This window comes from Myotis daubentonii, chromosome 10 (genome assembly GCF_963259705.1).
Source record: "Myotis daubentonii chromosome 10, mMyoDau2.1, whole genome shotgun sequence".
Classification (NCBI taxonomy): Eukaryota; Metazoa; Chordata; class Mammalia; order Chiroptera; family Vespertilionidae; genus Myotis; species Myotis daubentonii.
Window position 1 is genome coordinate 37,959,792 of NC_081849.1, and position 16,141 is coordinate 37,975,932.

A 16,141-nucleotide genomic window follows, 5' to 3' on the forward strand; every position below is an offset into this window, starting at 1 on the left:
AAAATACAGGCAAGAAGAAAATGGTTTGCCTTTTCACAGCCCTTTTGCATTTCATAATTCTGCTTTACATTCTCACAACCACCCTGTGGACAAAGGAACTATGTTTCTAATTTATAAATAAAGAAACGGGTTTTAAAAGCCGACATCCCACTCGCTCATCTCCTCTTTGCGTGGTGCTTTACTAATCTCACCGCTGGAGACATGGGGACCTTGATAGTTTTCAGTAGGAAAATGACAGTATCTATGACTAGGATGCGGGAATCTTTTTATTTCCTATAATGGAAAGAGCACAAAAAGGAAACTTTGATTCATGTAACATAATTGTACGGATCATATCAATCCATTACTCTGCTGTGTAGAGCAGTTTGCAATTTTCCCGTCCACCCTTCTGCCAAAATGGGAAGCTTTTTCCACATTGTACTTACCTAATGGATTTGATATAAAATCTGTTTTTCTGTGGAGGTGAGGCCTGGGATTTTGTAGACTATCAATATGTGAGGGCCTAAGGGCCATCTCACATTACAGCACCCCTCTTCTGCACAGAGGCAGAGTGTGGCCAGATGCATCGCACTCAGTTCCGCTTCTGCTGTGACCATTCTTTATGACAACAGGGCAGACAGTAAAAGGGGAACTTAATGGTATTAGACCTGAATTACAAAGATGTGGAGAGAAAATGATACGAGGAAGTAGATACTAACGGGAGACACACTAAAGACAGAGTGATATCCTTGAGGCTGGCCACCCTCAGAGCCATCCTTGGACACCACGAGTACGGGCTAGGACCATGGTTATACAGAGGGCTTGCAGTGTGTTCTGCGGGCTTTTAGAACCATCAGGGGTTTCACTCATGAGAGTGAAATAGCCAGTTGTGCATTTTAGAGAGATTTCTCTGTTGGCTTTGTAAAGGCTGGATTTATGATAAACAATCCTGGAGTTCATGTGCATCCAGGTGGGAGATGGTGGCCTGAGCCTGGCAGCAGGAGGAATGAAGAGGAGGGATGTAGGGAAGAATGTGTCGGAGGATGGTTATCAGGCCTTAGAGGTGGGTTGGATACCCGGGAATGACTCTCATGTTTCTGGCTTGAGTGGCAAAGTGGGAACAGCTCTTATGTAGAGTATATTGTAGGTAGAGTTAATGTGGAGAAAAATGGGTTCACTTTCAGTCATAGTGTTTAAGGAAGATACTTGTAGGACAAGGTAAGCTGTCCAGTAAGAAATGCATATCCCGCCCTAACCAGTTTGGCTCTGTGGATAGAGTGTTGGCCTGCAGACTCAAGGGTCCCAGGTTCGATTCCAGTCAAGGGCATGTACCTTGGTTGCGGGCACATACCCAGTGGGGAATGCGCAGGAGGCAGCTGATCGATGTTTCTCGCTCATCGATGTTTCTGACTCTCTATCCCTCTCCCTTCTTCTCTGTAAAAAAATCAATAAAATACATTAAAAAAGAAAAAAGAAAAAAGAAATGCATATCCTAATCTTAAAGTCATAGTAGAGATCTATCTATATGCATAAATTTGGGAAATATTGACCTGTGACTAGTAGTTAAAACCATGAATTTGGGTAAAATGGCCCAGGAAAATTAATAAAAGCAGATATGTCCCTGGGGCGGACACGCAAGCTTTTAAACACTGGACAATCACCCAGTCGCCCTCCCAGAATCGCCCTGCCTTGGCCACTTCTGTGTTCTACACTACTTATTAAGTATTTTTAATTTCAACTTGCATGTAATAATTATAGTGGATATGATAAATTTGTCCTGCAACCTCCAGATGCAAAAAAGTTTTAGTTTTGCTAAATCAGGCAGATCTCCCCCCAGTCCTTTATTCAACAAGGTGTGAGAGGTTCTGGCTTGCTATTCCCTCATTTTTTGGAATCAGTCACATGGAAACTTTTGGGACTAACTCAAGACAGAAATTTGAGTCAAGAACAAGAAGCCCACATGTTCCCATTCTACACCTAGTTATTCATTTCACTACTTTTGGTTATTAACTTTTCACTTTCAACCCCAATACACTTAGGATGACTAGTATACATTGGGCATAACGAATAGCCCCAAATGAGGAAAGCTTGAGGAAATGTCGGAATTGACTGTGGGGACCCTGAAAATCTTTACAAGAAAACTTAGACCTTCCCCCACACCTCCAAGCATCCCAGTACACATAACTGTTTCAAGCATTCAAAATGAAATAGGATTATCTCTTAAGGACCCCTACGTTTAAATGCACCGTTGACAGATAGGAGAGAGAAGTTTTCATGACTACTTAGGAACAAGCCATTTTACCACATCCCCCACGGTCTGGCAATTAAGCAGCCCACAGCTGTGCAAGAAGCGTCCTGAGCATCGTGACCTTCAGGATTTCACCATCGTGTTCTTTTTCTCCATGGGACTCTATCACCATTCTTGCCCAAGTATATCGTTGACTCCTCCCACAAGTGTATAACAGCCCCTCTTTGGCTGTAGCAATGGAAAAGGCTTTCTGGAGAGGGTGAAACTGCCCAGGAAGCAGCATTTTAACATGCACCCCTTCATTTTTACTTAATTTGCCCTATAAAATGAGGCTGAGAGCTGAACAAAGCAACTTTTACCTTTCCTGAAAGTACAAGGTGTTTTAATTAAGAGAGTAACTTTTTCTCCGTGTAAGATACCCCTGCAAATAGACTCAAATGTTCATGCAAATGAAGCTGTCTGTTTTATTGTTGTAAATCGCACCCAGCCATAGTACACAACAGAAGACTCCATCACAACCCTCAGAACACTCAAATTTCTAAGCTGCGGGTCACTGAAAGTTTTCAGAGTAACTAGTCTCCTAGTATTTTTTTTTACAATGCAGAGTGCTTGCCACTTAAAGCTGAAGCCTGTAAGCTTCTCAATGCAGTGGCTCCAGGAAATTGCTGAATCTGAGAGGATAAGCAAGCCCCCTGGCGTCCAGACTGCACCCGCAGCCACACACCTCAATAAACCACAGCCGGCAGAGCCACAGACCATCTCCTCCACTCAACCAAATGCCAACTGGCCCAGCCACTGCCTCTTCACCTTTCCTAATTACCTATCTCCCCTCTGAGCAGGAAGGAAAGACAGCAGAGGCCTGACTCCAAGGTGAGACCTGAACGCTCCTCTCTGCCTGTCAGCGCTCTGGTCTACCTTTGTTCAGACACAATTATTTCCAGTGTTTGGGTCACTCTACTTCGTTGCTTGCTCATTCACCCTTTCTCTCATCGTATTTTTATTTAATTGATACTCTACAAAACCATATAGCACATTGCAGGGTACAAGGATATTCCCATTTGTGTGTCCTGAATGGGGTTTTCTCTAGGTCAATAAGGAGATGAAGAGATAGGGAGCACACAGTTCTGAGCAGTGAGCAGGAGCAAAGGAGTGAGAAAAGAACAGGACAGGACAGAAGGGTAAAGGTAGATATGGGTTTGAGATGAGCCGACAGCTGGAGAAGTCAGAACTATACGGAGAGTTCAGTCCAGCTTGCTGCTTCCCCTTAGAGAATTCACCCGCTGAGATAAAGCGGGCTGGGGAGGAGCCAGGGTTTGTTGACTTGCTATTCGCCTAATTAAGGGCAGGAACCCCATTTCCCATCCTCCCCACCTTGGCCAAGCCCTTAGGCAGTGACTGTACATGATACTGTAGCCATCAGTTTAGTGGTGATTAATAACATGTGTTGGACGTTTATTTTGTGTCAGCACTCTGCTAAATGTTTTTTTATGGATCATCTCCTGTGATTCTCAACACCCTATGAGAGTTTCCATTGTTATTCCATTGTACAAGGGACGAAATTGCAATTCAGGAAGATCGAGAAATCTAGCCAGAGTTGCCCAAGGGTTAGAGATGATGAAGCCAGATGGTCTGACTCAGGAGCCTGCATGTGGGCCACTACACAGCATCTGCACCAAGTGAGAGACAGGCCAGAGCAGCCCCATAAGTTCACCTGCTGTCATCCCTCCCACCTTCCCACCAGCACACCCTCACGGTCCCCGCCCTTGCCAACATGACCACCTCAGAGGGGACCACAGCACACCTAGTGTTCTGTTGCTCCTTGTGAACATACAAGAAAATCAGCAAGTGCAAGCTGTTGACAGGCAGCTGAGAAGCAAACTGAAGAACTCCAGGAGATTCAAGAATTAGAATATATTGAATTTCAATACAACAAAAAAGCTGTCATTTGGCTGTTTGGGGAGAATACAGAGAGAGGGAGCAAGGAGGTTGGCTTGTAAAAATGCTCAGTCCTCATCTTGCATTCAGAAACACCAATAGAGACTACCTAAGATGCATAAATTTATAAATATCTACACAGGTATATTTTAGGCATACAGGGATATACTTTAAAAAGTTAAAGATGCAGAAAGAGTTTTTGCTAAATTGGGTTTGGGATGGGGAGGGGTGAAGCAGGAATTGCATTTTACTCTATCCCTTCTAGCACCACTTGACTTTGAAAACTATGTATGTCCAATGCTTTGTTAGAAATTAAAATTAGACTTAGTGAATTGCTGCCCATCAGAAAATATCCTTAGAAATTTTGAAGTCAGAATCCCATACCAAATAATCACGGGTGAAATCGAAGGAAATGGCCATTGAAGGGTTTGGATGAAGAGGTGATGCTGCATTTTCTGCTGATGGTTCACTGAAGTCTGAGTGATGTGTCAGCCGTGTCTGGTTGGCTGCCCCAGCCCTGTTCTTCTGCACCAGCTGGAGGTACCACCTGGTTCCTCTCCCCACAGGAGAGGAGCCCAGAATATATTTAAAATGCTCTCACATGCCCCAGTCATGTTCAAGCTTATAGAACCATCAACCTCCCCCCAGCCATTTCACCCAGCCTCTGATAATGTTGTTCCGCCCTCGGCTGGGCTCCTGACCTCTTCCACCTGCCTCATCATTGTTAGTATTGACTAGTCCAGGGGTGGGCAAACTTTTTGACTCGAGGGCCACAATGGGTTCTTAAACTGGACCGGAGGGCTGGAACAAAAGCAATGGTGTTTGTGTGAACTAATATAAATTCAAAGTAAACATCCTATCTAATAAAAGAGAAAAATGGTAATTGGCGTACGACGATACCCTTTTCATTGGCTAATCAGGGCTATATGCAAATTAACTGCCAACTATGATTGGCAGTTAACTGCCAACTATGATTGGCAGTTAACTGCCAACTAAGATTGGCAGTTAACTGCCAACAAGATGGCGGTTAATTTGCATATGTAGGCACAACGCAGGGAGGTGAAAGGGAAAGCAGGAAGGAGCCCCCTGCCACTGACAGTGATCGGAAACCCAGAGGGGAGCTAAGAGCTGGGGGGCAGGGCAAAGGCGGCCCTGGGGCCGCCTTTGCCCTGCCCCCCAGCCATGATCGGAGAATCAGGCGCCTTTGCCGCCCTGGCCAGTGATAGCAGGAAGTAGGGGTGGAGCCAGCGATGGGAGCTGGGCACGGTCGAAGCTGGCAGTCCCTTGCCTGGGCCTAAAGCGGAGCCCAGGATCGCGGGGTCGCTGCAGCTGCGGGTCCCCGCTTCCCCAGCCGGACGCCTCAGCCAGAGGCATTAGGCCTAGGCAGGGGCGGAGCCTGCAACCGTGGGGAGCTGGGGGTCCCCTGCCCAGGCCTGACACCTCTGCCGGAGGCCTCAGGCCTGGTCAAGGGGCCGATCCGGTGATTGGTGATCGGAGGGTGATGAGGGTCAACTCCTCTGGCCGAGGCATCAGGCCTGGGCGGGGGGCGGAGCCGGGGATTGGGGGGATATGATGGTCCCCTTGCCCAGGCCTGAAGCCTGGGTCAGAGGCGTCAGGCTTGGGCGGGGGGTGGAGCCAGCGATCAGAGGGAGATGGGGGTCCCCAGCCCAGGCATGATTCCTGGGCCAGAGGCCTCAGGCCTGGGCGGGGTCCAGAGCCAGTGATCGGGGGGAGATGGGGGTCCCCTGTCCAAGCCTGACACCTCTGTCAGAGGCGTCAGGCCTGGGCAAGGGGCCGATCCTGCGATTGGAGGGTGATGGGGGTCAACGCCTGAGGGCTCCCAGTATGTGAGAGGGGGCAGACTGGGCTGAGGGACACTCCCCTCCCCACACACACCCAGTGCACGAATTTCGTGCACCGGGCCCCTAGTCATTACATAAAAGGGCACGGTCCTTTTTTTTTTTTCGTTTTATTCATTTCAAACGGGTTGGATCCGGCCCGCGGGCCGTAGTTTGCCCATGGCTGGACTAGTCCCTCCAGACTCAGATATGTATTTCAGCTCTGTTTCACACTTTCCCTCTCAATTTCCAACCTTGCCCTCCTTCTGCCTGTCCACACTGGCCATCCCTGCCTCCTGCTTCGGCACGAGTCCTTGTCTTATTTCCCACTTGGTATTCTCATCCAATGTCACTTTACCTTCCACAGCACTGACCTTGATTATAGGTATGAATTTCACATGTTTTAATAACCTTAAGGTTATGAGGTCATCAGTCTTGCAAATGCATGGCATTGTTCAATGAGTTCTATAGAGATCCATAGAAATTAAGTCATAGGTCAGGAAAATGCTGGTGTGCTAGTGGAAGCCATGTCCAGTGACCAGTGGGTGCTAAAGCAGCATTAGCTTTGATTTCTATTTATTTAGAACCTTCAGTACTCAAGTTACTATAAAATAGATGTTGTCCCATGAGGAATTTGCCTGTGAACGAAAATTGAATATAATCGAGAGATGCAGCTGTTTACTTACCCACTGATTTAGTAATTATTTAATGAGTACTTACTTTGTTCTGGGGCCAAAGGTTAAGAAGAAGAAATGGTTTGCTCCCAGCTTTCAAGGAGCTTGCAGTCTGTTGGAAGCATTATAAGCAAATAATAACAATGCTATAAGCTCCTAGCATCATGAAGGACAAGGAGCACCAGCAAAGGCACGCATGTTATCTTGTCACGACCCAGAATCCCAGAGATTGGGCCCTGGACTCATCGGTACAGGCCCTACAGAAATTCATCAGGGTATGTACCCTGCTCATTAAAACCTTTAAGCCCACATTCCCATAAGCATGAATAGAATGTTGTGTATATCATAATGTATAACCAACATGGATATTTTAAGGAATGAGGATTTTAAAGTAAGTGTAAATAAAGTTTCTCCCTCATCACCTCCTGGGTAGATACCTCAACTCTGACATGACCAGTCAGTGTAGAGTACTCACCATCACTGGGCAAGAATCTGGACTGAGTAAATTTGTCCAGAGATCTGGGGCAGCCCATGGGGACAGCTCCAATGATACTATGGGATAATCCAGACATTTCCAGGACGACGACTGGGAACCACTATTTGTACAAGTTTCATTTTCCCTGCCAATCGGTCCATTCAAGAGACCAAATCGGCTCGAAGTTGCTTAGTGAGCACACAGTTCAAACAAATGGGATCAGCATCTGTAGGGATATCTCGCCAAACTAGAATAACTGGTCGAAATGTCCTTCTCCTCTCTGGGGATTTTTCTGTCTGAATAGCCAGTGCTGGACCTCTGATGTGTTTGACTTTTCGCTTTCCTTTTTCTAAAATCACTTTAGACAATTAACCCTCATGTTAACACATCACCACCTCAGAAAATAAGAATGAGTCTAATGAACAAAATAAACTGATCAACAAAATAGAACCAGAGGCATGAACATGGAACAGACTGACAGATGTCAGAGGAGAGGTGGGTGGGGCAGATGGGATGAAAGAAGGTGAAGAGCATAGCCAAGAATATAAATGCAGAGCCCATGGACACAGACAACAATGTGGTGACGGTCAGCAGGAGGGGAGAGCAGGAGTCTGGGTGGAAGGGAGAAAATGGGTGGAAATAGGGGACACCTGTAATAATGTCAGCAGTAAAATAAATAAATAAATAGAATGCACTAGATTGGATTGTAGCTTGAAAAATGTTGATTACATTCATGTCCTGGGAATACTGCCTAAAGAGACAGAATTGCCCTGCTTCAGGCTGAAGTATGTCTGGGGGCACATCCTCCCAGGCTCCTAAGGTTGTTAAAGGTTCTGCCCCAACTGGATGAGCTGAATCCTGCTGGCCTCGGGCATGTGGCTTCATTCCCTCCTAAAACTCTGACTGGTGATTGGGTTGCAACTACTAGGTTGATTTAGGTTTTATTTCAAGAGATCTTCATTGAACTCCTCTGACCAGATATTAAGCCAGCTCGTGAGCCAGAAAGAGGACTCAGATCCCAGAGGATAGCAACTTAAATAGTTAAGATTCTTTCTTCTCAGGTATTAGTCTGACCAATGTCAAGTAATATTCTTCTCCCCAAGAGAAAACTAGTCTGCTGTTCTTGCACTGAAAGCTATTATATTGCTATGTTTAAAAATATATAGCTTAAACCTTCATGAAGACTTTGGGAACACTTTAAACAATAGACTCTACCACCACCCCTGGTTTTACCTTACTGAAAACATTTGTAAACATAGTTCACACTGACTTACTGGTAATATATTACCATTCATTCATCTAGGTGTTGCTATATTCTACATGTCTCTAAGAACAACAACAAATAGCACTAATTAAACAAGAGGTTATTTTAATATCTCATACGTTAACAATATTCTATATTTAATTTAAAATTACAGCTTAAGCATAACAGTAACAACACCAAGTTAATTTTATATAAGAATAGTAGTTGAACTGTATATTGCATCTGTGCATAATTTGCATAAAGAAAGGAAAAATCCTATATAATAAAAGTCCAGCGACCAAATGGCAGAACAACCAGAATGACCGGCTGACCAGTTGCTATGACGCACAATGATCACCACAGGGCAGATGCTCAATGCAGGAGCTGCCCCCTGGTGGTCAGTGTGCTCCCACAGTGGGAGCGCTGCTCAGCTGACCGGGATGAGCAGCGCTCCCACAGCAGGCTGATCCCGCAGGCCACGCCTCCCACCAGTGCACGAATCCCGTGCACCGGGCCTCTCGTATAGTATATAAAAACCAATAGACTAAATTCAGTTAATTCATTGTATTCTTGGAAGGAAAGATATAGCAAAATTCAGTTTTGAAAAAAAACAACATATATTTTAAGTGTAAAAAGAAAATTTTCCCCAGACAATTTGCTGATCTACTAGGCATTTAATTCAGCGATTCATGGATTGGGCAGCATCCACTCTACGAAATAGAAATGAGCTCTGAGGAATTTACAAGGCAGAGATTTTTATAGCCCCAGTAAGCAGAAACAAAGAAGATATACTGGGTATCTTCTGATTGGTTAGAGCAAGGGTACTTCCCTTATATGGACCAAAGGGAAGACTTGGAATGGGTCAGATAACTTGTGCTGAGCAAGCAAGTGCTAATTGACTGACCTAGGTCTTCCTTTGCTGGGAGAGCTGAGCATAGAAACTTAGTTAAGTTTTGGTTGGCTGACATGGGGCTTAGCATGAGTGACTGCATCTTGGCCTAATCTGATGACTGTAGCATACATTTAGCATTAAAGTTAAAGGCTTTAGTAACTATTTTAAAGCACGCTCATGTACTTTAGACTTTAGGTGTGATAGTAAATGTACTCAGAATTGTATGTATTCAAAGGGAATCTCTGCCCTGGCAATGAAGTTGAGAGTGAGCTGTTGGTCTCATTTTCAATTCTCGGTTCATCTGTTCTAATGGAATGTAACTCATCCCGTGTGGTATTTTTATTTTGTCCAGTGAGCTGCTTTTCTCATGGGGACACTGGTTACTACCAGGCAATAAGGCAGTCATGTCTTCTCCATGAGCTCAAGGGCAAAAGCTCATTAAGAGCCCATAGGTGGGCTTAGCTCAGCATTACCCACCCCCTATAGCAGTGATAGCAAACCTTTTGAGCTTGGCATGTCAGCATTTTGAAAAACCCTAACTTAACTCTGGTGCCGTGTCATATATAGAAATTTTTTTATATTTGCAACCATAGTAGAACAAAGACTTATATTTTTGATATTTATTTTATATATTTAAATGCCATTTAACAAAGAAAAATCAACCCCAAACAATGAGTTCGCGTGTCATCTCTGACACGCGTGTCATAGGTTCGCCATCACTGCCCTACAGGTAAGAGTGTCACCTGTAATCCCCTGGAGTTAGAGGTACTCCCCCACTTGTAATCCTCCCATGCTCCATTTCTGAGTGACTGCTGATTGGTTATTCCACACAAAGGTGGATGATCAGCAAGGCAGAACACCAAAGACCTTGCTCCCATTCTCTCCCACTAGGCTCAGCCCAGGTGCTTCCTGCACCAACCAAAGGGGCCAGCACACATGCAGGAGTTCCGGACTGCCCACACCACCACACACAGTGTTCCCAGGGGTGTCTCCCAATTTCACCTCTGTTGGATCTGCTCCCCACAGTCCCTACAGGGCCACTCGGGATAGGAACCCCAACTCTCAATCTTTAATAAAATATTGTATGTACATACACACAGATAACTTTTGGAAAGTCAGAAGTATGCTGTGGGGCTTCGGGGCAATGTTGTTCCACAGAATGAGAGGAAATAAGGATGATTGCCCATGGAAATTTATTAAAACTCAAGGAAAGATCTTCGTCACTGCCATGATCAAAGTGTCAATGGCCCATATGTTTCTCTTTTCTTCCCACAGGGAATTATTGGAATGCTGCCTCTTTCCCAAACCCGTCATCCTATCTGCACTTCTCGACTTTCCAGGGGGAAACCAGTGCTGACATTTCTTTCTACTTCAAAACATTAATTCCACAGGGAGTATTTCTGGAAAATCTGGGGAACACAGATTTCATCAAACTCGAGCTGAAATGTGAGTATAAGATCTTTGTCAACTCTTGTCGCTCATTCTATGCTGGCTCTGGCCCTGACTGCATAATGTCATTGGAGTCAAACATTAAGGGCTTCTTTGCCCCAGGAACAGTGCTGAAGGGTAAATACACAAAGTGAGGAAGGAACTATTGTCCTGGGGTTGCTCACAGGACGCAGGCAGGCCCTTACAGAGATTCCCATGCAAAGGTCTTCAAAGAAGAAAGAGAAAATAAATTGCCCTAACAGTATGGAAGAAGAGTGAGTATTTAGATTAAAATTATAGAGAATTAGAAGGCAGGGAGAAATGGAGGGGGCAGGGAGGAAGGAAGGCAGAAGGAAGGCAGGAAAGAAGGCAGGAAGGAAGGCAGGAAGGAGGGCAGGAAGGAAGGGAGGGAGGGAGGGAGGAAGGAAGGAAGGAGGGAGGGAGGGAGGGAGGAAGGAAGGAGGGAGAGAGGGAGGGAGGGAGGAAGGAGGGAGGGAGGGAGGGAGGGAGGAAGGAGGGAGGGAGGGAGGGAGGGAGGAAGGAAGGAAGGAAGGAAGGAAGGAAGGAAGGAAGGAAGGAAGGAAGGAAGGAAGGAAGGAAGGAAGGGATGGAGAAGTTGAATTGCCCTAACAAAATTGGAAAAGAATGGATATTTAAATTTTCTTTTTGTTTATTATCCAAGGAGACAGGGTGAAGAGTAGATAGAGAATTTCATAAAGAAACCAGGAATAAGGCATGAGAGAGTGAGGAAAAACACAAAGGCATTAGGAATAATAAAACTTAACATCTGTGAGTTCGTGAAGCAGCGTGGACAGTCATACTGAGTAATGTCATGAAACTTTACACCTGCAGCTTTCCAGAAGAGATCCCATACCTATACCACCTTCAGTTCAGAATTTATTTAGCCAAGGAAACAGAAACTAACAGAATCAGGGCAAGGACAGATGCTCCCTAGCTCAGCTCAGCTTGCCTTGGCTCCCAAAGACCCTCACAAGGTCACACGGGGGGATGCCATCTGTGGGAGGCAGGGGTTCTCTGCATCTGAGAAGTGCCGTCCTCATCATACCAGGGCCCTTCCTTCATTGGGGCAACAGTACAGCTTTAAGAATTTATAGTCGTCAGACTTCCAAGTTTGGTGAATCTGCTGGCTGATTAGAAAAACACAAAATCAGCAAGACACAAAATCTTGGTGCCCACTGCCCACATCAGAAAGTCTCCTCCCTCCTAGTCTGTGCCCTTTATCTGAGTGCTTATGCCGCTCTGCCTGGTCCAGTGACCTCAAATCCTTGTCCTAGAAATATCTGATGCAATATTTTTCTCACTTTGTAGTTTTCATTATGCATTCTGGTCTTTAAAAGAAGGAATCTGAGAAAAACGTCTTTCTGCTAAGATCCTATGGGATTCTTTGTATGAAATGATGGATGGGTGTAGCAGGAAGTGTACAGACTTTGGAGTTAGCATTCACAGGATGAATCCTAATTCTTGGGTAAATTGCTTCATCTCTTTGAATCCCAATTTTCTAATCTGTAAAATGGTAATTTCTGGGGATTGTTATGATGATTGGGTATAGATGTTTATTAAGTATTTATTTCAGTGCAGTAGTTGTAATTTATCATTTTTCCAGGGATGCTGGTTGTAGATCTAATCTGAGCCAGATCTGATTGAAAAGGAGACTGAGGATATTCTAGCCCCAGAATTAAATAAATAAATAGGATTCCTCTCTTTTCATCAATTATGCATTGTAATTACTTAAAAGGGAGTTTTAGTTTCCAAAGTTAGAAGTAATAGAGTCATATTATTTCCTGACTTGCACATTAGTTGGATTGTATTTCAGAATTATCTCATGGCAAAAAAGAAAATTGACAATTCTATATTTGAGTAATTTTATACTTTTCTACAGAATTACTTGGACTCACCTGTCCTTGCTTTATATCCCCATGCTTTGTAAACCTTTGTCTGGGTTGGAAAGAAGGTAAACCAGGAATAGAAAGAGCAGTACTTCTACTTGTATGTGTTATGGGCCATTGAGTCAGCTCTGACTCCTGGTGACCCCATGAATGAGTGACATCGATAGTGTCCAGTCCTCAATTGCCCTGCTCAGCTCCTGCAGACTCAACCTATGGCTTATTTTATACAGTCAGTCCTCCTCATATTTTGTCTTCCTCTTTCTCCTGCTGCCTTTTCTTTTTCCAAGTATTCTTGTCTTTTCCAAAGAACCTTGACTTCTCACGATGTGTGGAAGTAGGACAGCTTCAATTTTGTCAATTTTGCCCCCAGTAATGTTTCAGGAGAGCTCTATACACTTCTCTATATCCCTTTTCTGAACAAGATAATAATCACAACCATGTTTCTATCATCAGGCCATCACTTACTGAGCGCCTACTGTGTCAGAGGCAATGGGGTGGATTCTGGAGTTTCTAAGATGAAGACAAGACCACCCAATACCCTCACCTAGTAATGGAGATAATCACATTAATAGCAGTATGGATACGTAACTTCTATTGAGAGTTTTCTAAATCCAGACACATCAGGAAGGTGTGACTACATCACACATGGATGCGGCGAGGGATATGGAAGGGTGTGTACCATTGTATCTCTCGGGCCAGAATAGCACATGACACATGGCAGCTGCTGAGTCGGCATTTATTGAGTGAAGGAAGTGAATGAGTATGGTGCTAGTCTAAATGGAGGACCATGGAAGATTTAGCTGCAGAAGGAGATCACCACAATTGTTGGGCTGGTGATCAAAAGGATGACAAAGAATAGAGTGAAAGGTGGAAGGAGAGGTCATGCTTGGGCAAGTCAGGATTTCCCCGGAAAGCAATTTGGGTGATAAGAGGATTGAAGAAGCATCATTTGGCCATGCAAGTGGGACTTCAGTTGTTTGAAAATGCTATTAAGAACATCAGGGAGCTGGTTGCCTGGTCACCCACATCACTGTTGAGGCCCCTAGTGGCAATGGCAAGGGTCAGAGTGGTCGGGAAGTCTGTGAGCCAAGTGTTACTGTCCTCAGGGTCACAGTATGATAGCAAAAGAATGGGGAGAGGGTGTGTCACAGGAGGGCACATTGCTGAATGGGGCTCTGGTGCCGTAGAATAGAAGTGCTAACAGGTGAAGAGGATAGCCACTGCCCCCTAGCCCCAGGTACAGACAGCCCCTGGGGAAAGGGGTTGCAATGCCAACTGTTAGGTAGCCTTTAATTAGAGGAAGGAAGTATTCCAAAGTGTTTGATGATAGCAACCGTGGTGTTTTCATTCAATAATGTTTTGTTCAATAATTTAAGAGACTTTCAAGGACACAGCAGAAATTTTTGAAGGGGATGTTCACTGACTGGGAAATATTGAGGAAAAGCATCCAGAAATGTTGTAAATGTGTTAGCACAAGCATCCACATTGACCGAGTTTGAGCTTTTCCCAATATCAGGATGTCTCAGAGAAAACATTTGCATTTAGCAGGCATATCTCCCAAAAAATGTGGAGGCAGCAGTCTAATGTCCTGCTAATCTAAAGAAAGGGTATTAAGGAACAACTTTCATTTTCCAAGATGCAGCCTTCGGTAATACACATGCTTGAGAAAGAGAAGAAAACATTCTGCAATATATAGAAACTGATGAATCAGAAGAAATAAACTAGAGGCAATTTGTCTTCCATTATTTCAGAATTAGGACAGCTTTTTTTATTAAAAGAGCTTCACCGTATGTAGGCATGAGGAATGCCTAATTCCACTCCACCGGCCTGTTGTGCCTTTGGGATATTAGGTAGGATGTTTTATCTTTTTTATATATACTGAGTTTTTATTAATACAAATCAGGTGTTAGCACCTACATTTTTCCTCTCACTTGCTCAATCCAACTTACATTATCAATATAGATTTTTTTCTCATCAACTGTCCAACTTTCTACTTAGCACTTCCATAATAGAAATTTCACTTATTCTATTGTTTCTACTACTTTGCAAGTCTAATTATGAGTTTAATTTATATTAAAGATTTGAGAATCTAACGAATGATTCTGACTTGGTCATTATAATACATAAGGGAAAAATTACCTCTTCAGAAAAATTTTTAAAACCAGAGTAGCAACACTATTGTAAATTTTTAAATGTTTAATAAATTTCTCCAGCTTTTGATTTAAACCTTTTCAATTTTAATTATGGACAAAAAATGTTTAGAGATATAAATTCAAGATGAAATTTGTGCTATGTTACAGCAATTTACTATATTTGTTTTTATTAAGTGTTAAAAGATATACAAACAATTGGTAAATAATAAAGTCACATTGAATTTACCCAGATTTCTTTGTCAACCTTACTGAAGGAACAGTTATTTGAGTAAATGGTGTAGGTATCCTAGAGTTAGAAGGAGACTGTCCTCTAATAGGAAAAATTGCCCAAGCTACCTTAGATGCTACTGATCCACCCATGTTTGCTGATTTGGAAATTTCTAGAAGCAGTTGAGAACTCCTCTTAATGCTGGCCAGATAGAGTCACCTCTCTCTACAGAGCTGTGGTCCTGCTCTTCTTTCTCCACATTCCAAGGGTACCTTTAGAAGTCTACCTCACTACTGAAATCCTGCCCACACAAAGTATTTTTTATTGCACCTTGATTTATAAAACATATATAAGGCAGAAGTAGCTCTGGCAGGTGTGGCTCAGTTCATTGGGTCATTGCCCTGTGCACTGAAGATCATGGGTTCGATCCCTGGCCAGGGCACATACCTAGGTTGTGGATTCAATCCCCAAAAGAGGCCTGTACGAGAGGTAACCGATGGATGTATCTCTCTCACATCAATGTATTTTTGTTCTCTCTCTCTCTCTCTCTCTCTCTCTCTCTCTCTCTCTCTCTCTCTCTCTCTCTCTCTTCCTTCTTCCTTCTCTCTTTAAAAAAAAAGACAGAAGTCTTCCCTTTCCCTAAAAACAACAAAATTTCTACAAGGCAATTAATTCAGTGCATTGCCTAGAAAATAATGGGCATCCTCATTAAAGGGCATCTTCACATGGTGTTTGAAGACTGTATATGTTTTATGTCATTACTATAGAGAAATGCTAAACTTTCAGAGGTTTTTTTCTGATTTTGTGATTTTCTCTGATTCTAATGTTTCATGAATTATTTATTGTGTGGAGAAGGCCACAGAATCTTTCTCTTCAAAAATATGGCATGTTAAAACGTCAAAAAGACCAACCACTAGAATCAGCCTGCCTCTGACCAGCTGGAAAACAGCAGGTATTCTATGGGGAGCAGAGATTAAAGGAGCTTGAATTCATAATTCCTGTCTGAGACAAGGACAGGAGAAGGTATATAGGTATTACTCGGTAATAAACATGTGGATTAATGGAAACAGTAGAAATATGTATGTGGAGTTATAATCAGGTTAGGGACCCTACAGCTGTCATTCTAGAAGCTAACAGCATCTCTGCAGGCTTGGTGTTTTT

At 43.7% G+C, this 16,141-nt stretch overlaps 1 protein-coding gene across 1 annotated transcript in view; it reads left to right on the plus strand.

The window, feature by feature from the left end:
- Positions 1-16,141, plus strand: part of CNTNAP2 (contactin associated protein 2) — a 1,845,032-nt gene that overhangs the window by 1,625,731 nt on the left and 203,160 nt on the right. Inside the window, exon 16 of the mRNA XM_059712082.1 lies at positions 10,560-10,730. Within this exon, the coding sequence (XP_059568065.1) occupies positions 10,560-10,730 (171 nt within the window). The remainder of the gene's footprint in view (positions 1-10,559; positions 10,731-16,141) is intronic.